Source organism: Juglans microcarpa x Juglans regia, chromosome 3D (assembly GCF_004785595.1).
Source record: "Juglans microcarpa x Juglans regia isolate MS1-56 chromosome 3D, Jm3101_v1.0, whole genome shotgun sequence".
NCBI classification, from domain to species: Eukaryota; Viridiplantae; Streptophyta; class Magnoliopsida; order Fagales; family Juglandaceae; genus Juglans; species Juglans microcarpa x Juglans regia.
Genome location: NC_054598.1, coordinates 29959215 through 29969144, shown reverse-complemented (window position 1 = coordinate 29969144; position 9930 = coordinate 29959215). Strand labels below are relative to the sequence as shown.

General features: G+C 33.0%; 1 protein-coding gene across 1 annotated transcript; it reads left to right on the top strand.

Annotated features, from left to right (window-relative positions):
• The first annotated feature begins 7978 nt into the window (after positions 1 to 7978).
• Positions 7979 to 9511, top strand: LOC121255203 (cytochrome P450 89A2-like). Its single transcript, XM_041155482.1, has one exon. It carries the CDS (start codon positions 7979 to 7981, stop codon positions 9509 to 9511), a length of 1533 nt encoding a protein of 510 aa, XP_041011416.1.
• The last annotated feature ends 419 nt before the right edge of the window (positions 9512 to 9930 follow it).

The following is a 9930-nucleotide window of genomic DNA, read 5'->3' as shown; positions in this document are numbered from 1 at the left end:
TTTATATTTTTTTTTTCATTATACCTTTTGAATAAAAGAACAACATTAATATATATAGACATATTAGATGATACTATAGTTTAATTGGCGGGATATTTTCCCACCACTGCAATAATCCGTTCGAACTATAACAAATTACGTTCGAACGGTAATCCAGCTGTCTTTAATTGGCAGGATGTTTTCCCGCCATTTGCCTTGTCCGTTCGAATGTTTTTTTACGTTCAAACGTTAACATATGTGTTCGAACGGTTTACGAGTATCGTTCGAACACATATCCTTTATGTTTAAATATAACTTTTTTCATCATTAAATGAAAAGTACTATAACATCATATGTATTAGTTATATATACTATCATATATAATGTAATATATACTATCATATATATAGTAATCTATACTAAATATATAGTATATATAGTAATATATATTATCATATATATAGTGACCTATACTATCATATATATTATTAAGATCATATGTATTAGTAATATATACTCACATATATATAGCCTCAAATATACTAAGGTCACATAATAAAGTGTAGAGAAATTTATAAGATGATAGTATATTAGTAAGCTATACTCTATATATATATGTTGTATAATATCATATATAACTTTAGTAGGTAAAGTATAATGGAATATATAATATGACATATATTAGTTAAGTATAAACTCATACCATATAGCACTACATGCTATTATATGGTACTATATATATATTAATATCTCATATATAACACTTTGATAGTAAAGTATTATGATATATTACTATTATACTATAAAAAAATATTTTATAAGTTATTATGCTTTCATTTAAAGTATTCTACTATCATAATATATATTATAATATTACATATATATTACAGTATATATAATCTACTATAATAGTATATATATTATAACAATTTATAGGAATATAAATATAGTATACATTTAATATATTTTTTAATAAACTTACAAAACTTCTGTTCGAACGTGAAATAGTAATAGTCGAACGGTTTTATATTAACGTTCGAACTTTAACTATTAACATTCGAACGGTTATGCACGTATAAGTTATCGCAGGTAGCGATTTCTCTCACGCCGCCATCCCCACCTTTTGAAAAAGCGAGAAAACGTTTGAACGCACTACATTCACCGCCGTCTGCCGTCGTGATCAGCACATACGTCAATCACTTTTCCTCCCAAGTAAAGGTATATATTTTCAAACTCATTTTACCGTTTATTTTATAATTTTATGATTTCATTTGTTTTTTTTTTAAATTACATTTTTTCATCAATAATTACCGTAGAACATCATAAATCTATCGTAGGATGTTTAGAAATGAAGAGTACTTTGTTTATAGTCGAAGAAACCACGGAATCGATTAATTTTTGAGTATTTTCATGGCCACTAAGTTGACTCAGCCATGGCCGAGTTAGATCTGTTTTACGTTCGAACGGTATTAACCAGTCCGTTCGAACGGGTAACCTGTACGTTCGAACTTGATCGACAAGTTCGAATGTTATTAATTGTCCGTTCGACCATATATTTAGACGTTCGAACGCTAATTATTAAATTCAATCCATTAACATTTTATTAGCTTATTAAATTGTTTTCATCGTTTAATTGATTATATGTTCTATCAATTAATTTATTAAATTGCTATTAGTATATAATTTTGTAAATCTTTTAGTCGTAATTAGATTTTATCGCTAATCTTGAATGTATATTTTATTTTTAAAATTTCAGGGTCATAATAATGTCTTATCGGGGCCGTAAACGTGGTAGATCAGGAGAACCTTCCATCCAAACAGTTCGAGAGCGGACCGTTTTACTTGAGCGACAGGTAAAACTATCTGATTTTGTCACTCTTATATGGGAGGGTCATTCCCTCCCATCAGTATTCAATGATCGTGGTTGGGCACCAATCTTAGATCAGCGAGAAGAAGGAATGGAGCTCGTTTCCTTCATTGAGATCGTTACTGAGTTCTATAAAGAGCTCGGTGCTGCTAGCCCAGACGATGGAGGGGCATATAGGATCTGTGTCCGAGGAGCTCCTGTTATATTTTCAGCGGACGGACTCGCTGCATATCTGGGTATTCCTAGGCTTCTTGATGTCTATCCAAACCTGCCGCCTAGAGAGTCTGGTCCTTCAGGTGATGCAGCTATGTCTCAGGACAAGGGACTAGATTACACAGATGAGATCGATACACTTGCTAATCACGAGGTCAGAGACTTGATTATTGGTCCAGATGCTCCAGTGTACGATGGCTCCAAGAGTATTAGGCAGGCAGATTTATCTTCTTTCTTCAAGATTATGAATTTGATCATTGCCAATAATATTGACCCACGGCAGCACAAGACCGAGGTCGGCATGGATCGAGCGAGATTTATAATACGGGTCGCTCGTGGCATCCCGATCCACCTCGTTGGTTATATATTTGAGAGAATCCGATCAGAGGCACGGTTCATTATGACAGATATACTTCCGTTTGGGATCCTCATCACTCGATTTTTGCTACATGCCGGGGTTGTGTCCGAACCTGCCGAGCGTTCCCGATTTCCGATGGCACCAATCAACAGCACCACCCTATCACGGAGCATGGGACACTCTAGATTTCGTTTTCATGGGGTTGTTCCTGACAGGGCTGAGATTCAGAGAGATGCGCAACCGGGAGATATTGGAGTATCGGCTGGTGAGACATCTACACAAGCTGAGACATCACGCACATATATTCACGAGGAGATGGCTGACATATTGCATGCTGAGATCAGCGTACACACATCAGCAATGATTGATGCAGTGCATACTGCCATGTCTGAGTTGCGTACAGAGATTATGGCTACCGTCTCTGGGTTACGTACAGAGGTTAATGAGTTACGTACAACGATTAATGCCAATAATGCAACTCAGGTCACAGTTAGTACTCGACTAACACAGGTAGAGACACAATTAGCTGCAGTCGAGGATGTGTGTAGAGACCTCGCATCACAATAGTTTTTATCTTTTATTTATATTTTCTTTTGTTGTAATTATGAACAATATATATGGCATTTTGATAATTTGCTTTATTTGGTTGATTAATATATATGTGGTTGATAATATTTACTTAACTAAAAATCTTATTTAACGTAAAAGAAATTATTAAAATATTTTAAAATTAATTACATAAAATTAATTAATGAATTTGTATATATGATATATATTTTTTATATTTTGAGTTTCGTACCGAGATTAATATTATACCTTCGAATGTATAAATGTGGTGCTTGAATATGTTCTAACTAAATATATTCCGTTCGAACGGTTTAGAAACCTTCCCGCCAGGATTTGCCACCAAATATTTTCCGTTCGAACACAACAAATTCTCGTTCGAACGTTTTTGAACTTTTCCCGCCATAATAAAGTAATTATCCGCCAAATTTTACTGTTCGAACGTATTTTTTCACTTTCGAACGGGAAAATTTTTTTGAGACGATTTAATTCGTCACAGAAAATATTGTTCGAATGGTTATTTTGACGTTCGAACGATTTTCTAAATTCATCGATTTTTTGGGACGAAATTTAAATTTCGTCTCAAAAAATGACTTTTAGGGATGAAAAAAATTTCGTCCCTAAATAATTTCGTCCCAAAATCTCAAATTTGTTGTAGTGATTATTATTTCTCGAATTCAGAATAAAACAAAATCGATATCAATTTAAAGACAATATTCTTTAAAAATTAAATTATAATTATAAAATAATTATGACTCTATCAATCTTGCCAATCCAAATGACTAAAATAATTACGTGTAGGCGCGTGGTAGGGGTTTGCATATAATAAAAGTTTGAAACTCATGACATCACTCTGAAAGTTTCTCCTACCATTTATTTCATATAATTGAGCTTATGTTACACGCAAATTGACTTGATCAATCCAATTAAATTCGAGTGAGCTTAATTTCTCCTAAAAAATTGTTACAAATTAATGCTGACATGTGAATGACTTTATGCCCAATCGTTTATTGCAACTAATTACTACCACTTATTCCAACCAATTATTGACCTTATGTTACACGCATTAATGACGACTCCTTATAAAGATCAGTTGTTACATATTGCTGCATATATGTGAATGAGACTGAAAAGTAGTTATACTCATTATCACTCATTATATGTGCAGTACCATCATTGACTATATGTTAAACCATTTTAATTAATTCAATAATCTTGGGCAGTTGTTGGGAATTATCTCGACATTTTAATAATTGTTAGCAATATCATGTAAGTAGGTCCTACGAGTTCATGCCGCACACGGTTTCAAACTACTTTATTTATGTTCCTGGACTTGCATTAAGTAGATATCAAAACTAGTATAAATACAAATCGATTAGTTCTCTTTGAGATATCAAAACCCAGAGTACTTGCATTTAAGATACAATATCTCTTGTAAGTGTTCCAAATAGAGAGTAAAACAATGAGAGCTTGTTATCTCCAATTTCTGCTTCTACTACTTGGACTCTTATCTTGTAATGCAACAAAACTTAGATTTAGTTTCGATTTGCGTGATTCTAAAGTCAGATGCATAGAGGAAGAACAACAAGCACTCCTCCAATTCAAACAACACCTCGTCGATCCTTCCCACTGGCTATCTTCTTGGGACAATGATGAAGATTGTTGTAAGTGGGAAGGAATTAAATGCAGCAACAAAACAGGTCATGTTGTTGCGCTTGATCTCCGGGCAGAATATTGGTGGTATTCTAGAGCCTAAGTGGCCACCCGAGAGCCATCTACTAGGAGGTAATTTCTTTTCAAGACTACTCGATGGTAGCCACGCTCATAGATGGCTCAGATCGAGCTATCTAGGATTATGTTTGATTGTTGAATTAAATTCAATTCATCTCAAATAAATAATTGATAAGACTCATTATTTTTTTAACTTCCAATAAAATAGTTAAACTCATCTCAATCTATTTCATATATTTAAACTTAAAAAGTTAAATTCATTTCAACTTAAAAAATATAAACTTATCTCAATGAGACTCATAAAATATTATTACTCACAACTCTACTCAACTCATCTCAACATCCAAACGGAATGTAAGGAATGGTTACCTTTAGTCATGATTTTATTTTTATTTTTAATCTAAATAGTGATTCCTTTTAAAAGAAATTTGCAAATTTATTTTTCAAACTTATTTAAAACGCGAAATCCATATTTACAGACACAAAAATTTTATAAATTTTAATTTCATCTCTATTTCTTCTTTAGAAAATACTAAATGTATTTAAGAAAAATTTATTTCTCTATATATCAATTATTGTTATATTGAAAATCTTAAAATTTAAAATTCAAAATTTAAATTTAAAACAAAAACTAATAAAATGAGTTTTATAAATAAAAATATAAGTAAAACTATAAATACATAAAACATTACTCCTTCTTCATTATTAATTAAATGCTTTTGAACTTTTGCGATACAAAGATACATTGGTGATTAATCTTGGAAGGGGGTTGAATCCTGTAGCCCAACGAAACGGTGGTCAACACCTGTTTCCAGTAGCAAAAAAATTTTGAATAAATTATATAAATAAAATTAAAGTTCCGTTTAGTTGTTAAACTCATTTAAGTTTCATTTGAGTTTAATTCAGTTCAATTTAATTTTAAGTTAAATTTAACATTTAAATATGTAATTCTCAAATAATTAAATTCATCTCAATTCAAAACTTCTTTACAAATAGAACCCACAATATTTTTCAATTTAATATTTATTTACACGTGAAACCTACAATTTTTTTTAACTTTTCATAAATATATATAAGAGCATTGGTATTGAATTATACAAATACAAATAAAATAAAAAATTTTGTAGTTAATAAAAGATAAAAATAACCTACATTAAATTATGTAAATATAAACCAAAATGACTTTCAGTTACAATAAATCAACTATTATGACTATATTTGACATTCATTGTAACTTAACCAAATCTATTAAAAAACTATATCTTTCATCCACACTCTCTTCCCTTTGATTTCTTCCCTCGGTTTGTTCCTCCGGCTAACAAATTCTCTCCCTTTCATCATGGGCCTTTATAATATTATTTTATTATTATTTTGAGATATTTTATTATTCAAAAAAATATTATTATTGAATAAAAATATTATTTGATTATTCTCTCCGTTTCCTCCCGCGAGCATTAGCATTTTATTATTAAAAAAATATTATTAAATTTATAATATTTTATTATTATTTTGATTAATATATAGATAATCTAATGTGAGCATAAGTTTTAAGTAAAATAACTAAATGTAAAATCATATAAAATTATGTAAATTTTACATTTATATTTACATAATCTAATACTAATGCTTTAAATTTATCTTAATATTGAAACACATTTAAACTTATTTTAAGTGAACTCTACAAAATTTATTTTATCATTTCAACCTATTACTATTCATAAAGAACTCAACTCAATTCAACATCTAAATACAACTTAAGATTTCGTTTATTTTTATAAATGAGATGAGATAAGATGATTGAAATTAAAATTAAAAATTAAATAAAATATTATTAAATATATTTTTTTGATATTATTTTAATTTTAAAATTTAAAAAAATTATAATAATTAAATGAAATAAAATAAAATGAATTAAGATGAAGTACGGAAAGAAACGAGACGTAATGTTCTGAGCAGACACCTCAGTGACCACACCACTTAATTCGGTTGCATTCAACACCAGTCTCCCCCAGAAACGATTCGGTCAATACTCGTCTATTTTGCAAGGCATTCAATTGGCCACATATATACACATGCTCCACGTGGCATTCCGTTCTATCCTCTCCGAAGCTTCTGTCACAAGAGGCGTTTGATCTAAAGAGGTTATTCTTAAATAGTGTTGCCATTTGGAGATCGAGTAATCATGTACATCATTTTAGGGTAGTAAATTTTGCACATTTTATTTAAAAAATAATAAAATTTATTATTAAAAAATTAATTTTTTATATGAGTAACATGTTCATTCATTTTTTTAAAAGAAAGCCCACAGATTTACATACTTTAAAACTGTAAATATTATTTCTCTTGAATATATTAGTTTTGTACAATAGTCCAGATTGATGCTACATGTTTCTATATCACTGATGTGTCTTAATAAATCTATTAGTAGTCATTAACACGAAAAATAATATTATGTATAAGTTTTAAGTATGCAAATCTCATACAAATACTTTATAAAATGATTTTTCGACGTTTTAGGTATGTGGCCGGTCCACTTAATTAATTATGAAAGTAGAGAAATCCAAATTTGGAATTGGGAATTAAGCATCATGTAGTATGTATTGGATGAAGTGGAAGGGAACTGAAAAATCTATTTTTTCACATAAACAAACATTTTCAAATACTATTTATTGCAGACTTGATTACCAATATCACATTATCTTTTCCCCTAAAGTCAGAAAATTTTAACATTCCATAGAAGAAAAATATGGAGGAGCTTTTAAAATTGTTGAATAATTTTAATTTAATGCCTCTCTACCTAAGACTATACTCCAATTCCAGCATTCATTACAAATATTATGTAGAGAATAGAGGAAGAGATACCTTCAAACACAAACAAACGGTGTGGGGGAGAGGCGGCTTTACCCAAAGATTAAAAAAATCAAAAATAGTAAGGTTATATAGGACACATTTATCTTATTCTCATCTAATTAATAAATAAGATGTGACATATTTATTATTATTAAATAATAAAAAAATATTTGATAAACGATCGTCCAATGATAATAAATAAATCACATCTTATTTAATAAGTTGAAAGTGTGATTTATAAAGAATTATCAAACATTTGCTGCACTCAACATTTGGAAGGCCATTGTGGATTGGTTGGAGCGTTTTTTTTTTTTGTATATATAGAGAAGAAATACCTCATGCAGTTCATCAAGCTTACCCACTTCTCCCAAGAACAGGGCTAAGCTCCATCTCTGCACTATAGAGATTGGTCAATCATGGAGGTCTGGTTCATCATCCTCATCTCTCTCTCTGCCTGTTTTTCCCTAAAATCGCTCTTCAGCTTTTTCTCTTCCTCCAAAACCACCAAGAAGAATGTTTCCCAAGGCAATCTCCCGCCGGGACCCCCAACCCTGCCTTTCATAGGAAATCTTCATTTGCTTCCCAAATCCATGGTTGATTTGAGATCTCTCATCTATGATCTCTCCCACAAGTATGGCCCGATTCTCACCGTCTATCTCGGCTCTGAACCCCTCATCTTCATCACCTCCTACACCCTTGCCCACCAAGCCCTTGTTCGACATGGCGCCACCTTTGCGAGCCGTCCTGCAGTCGTCCCCGTTAGCGTTGTTCTCAGCAACAAGCGCAAAGATATCGGCGCAACCCCCTTTGGCCCAACCTGGAAAGCCCTCCGTCGCAATCTCATTTCGGAAGTTCTCCACCCGACTTCGTTGAAATCTTACTCTGTTGAACGCAAGCGTGTCTTGGACTCATTGATCAAGGGCTTCCATGAATCTTCCAAGCTCAATCAGCCCGTCCGTCTGCTAGATCATATCCACCACGCTGTGTTTTCCTTGTTCATTTGCATGGCTTTCGGAGAACTCAGCGAGACTCAAATCAAAGAAGTTGAAGGAACACAATATCAACTTCTTGTCGCTTACGAGCAGTTCAGTGTGTTCGGTACCTGGCCCAGACTGGGGAAGTTGCTTCTCAGAAACCGTTGGAAAAGGTACCTACAATTCTTGAAGAACCAAGATGATGTGATTTTGCCATTGATCAGAGCCCGGAAGAAGTTGAGACAAGAGAGAGGCAAGGCATTCGAACTGATTTCTTACACAGATTCCTTACTGGACCTGAAAATATCCGGAGAGAAAGGTAATGTGGAAGAAGCAGATATTCTGAGCTTGTGCTCGGAGTTCATCAATGCAGGAGCCGACACAAGTACAACGATGCTGCAGTGGGTTTTGGCATATTTAGTGAAACACCCACGAATTCAATCGAAACTTTTTGCAGAAATCAGCGAGGTGGTGGCAAAAGGAGCGAAAGAAGTTGAGGAAGATGATTTGCACAAGATTCCATATCTGAAAGCAGTGGTTCTCGAGAGTCTGAGAATTCACCCTCCAAACACCTCGTTGATTCCACACACGGTCATGGAAGATGTTGAGCTCGGCGGCTACACAATCCCAAAAGACACGACGGTGAACATTGTGACAGCACTGATCGGGAGAGATCCAAACGTGTGGGAGAATCCCATGGAGTTTAGGCCGGAGAGATTGTTGACTAGTGAAGACATTGGAGAAGAAGTGTCTGATGTAACAGCGTTCAAGATGATGCCCTTTGGTGCTGGGAGAAGGATGTGTCCCGGGAACAGACTAGGATTGCTTCTCCTCCAGTATCTTGTTTCAAATCTGGTCTGGAATTTTGAGTTCAAAACAGTGGATGGGGAAGGTGTTGATCTTTCAGAAAAGGAGGAGTTCTTGGTTGTGATGAAGAATCCAGTGCGTGCCTATATATCTCCAAGAATCAAATAGCTAGACAGATCCAACACTGTTACTTTGAAGAATGAAAATAAGGACCTTTTGTTCCTCATTTGACATATAGATGATCCGAAGGCTGAAATTGGTATAAGCCACCACTTTCATCCTTTCCCCCTATAACAGGAGCAGGGCTATGATCTGATGATCCCACTGTAGTGTTTTCTTTTTCTTTTTTGCTTTTGTTCTATGATTATATATGCTTTTGTCTTTATTATTGATCAGCCTTGTTATTCGTGCTGAAATACAGAAATAAATAGCCCATGATGTTAAAGGACAAGCATGTTTTGCGTCTGCATTTTCATGAGCAAATTTTACAAATTACAAGTACATAAACTAAACTGCATCTTCTGAAATAATTTGGCAACTCAACCATTAATTGATAGTTAGTTGCAATTCCAAGCTGCTTAGGTTGT

Bases quoted from the DNA above. Each gene is read 5' to 3' on its own strand.
- LOC121255203 (XM_041155482.1), top strand. From the start codon at position 7,979: ATGGAGGTCTGGTTCATCATCCTCATCTCTCTCTCTGCCTGTTTTTCC.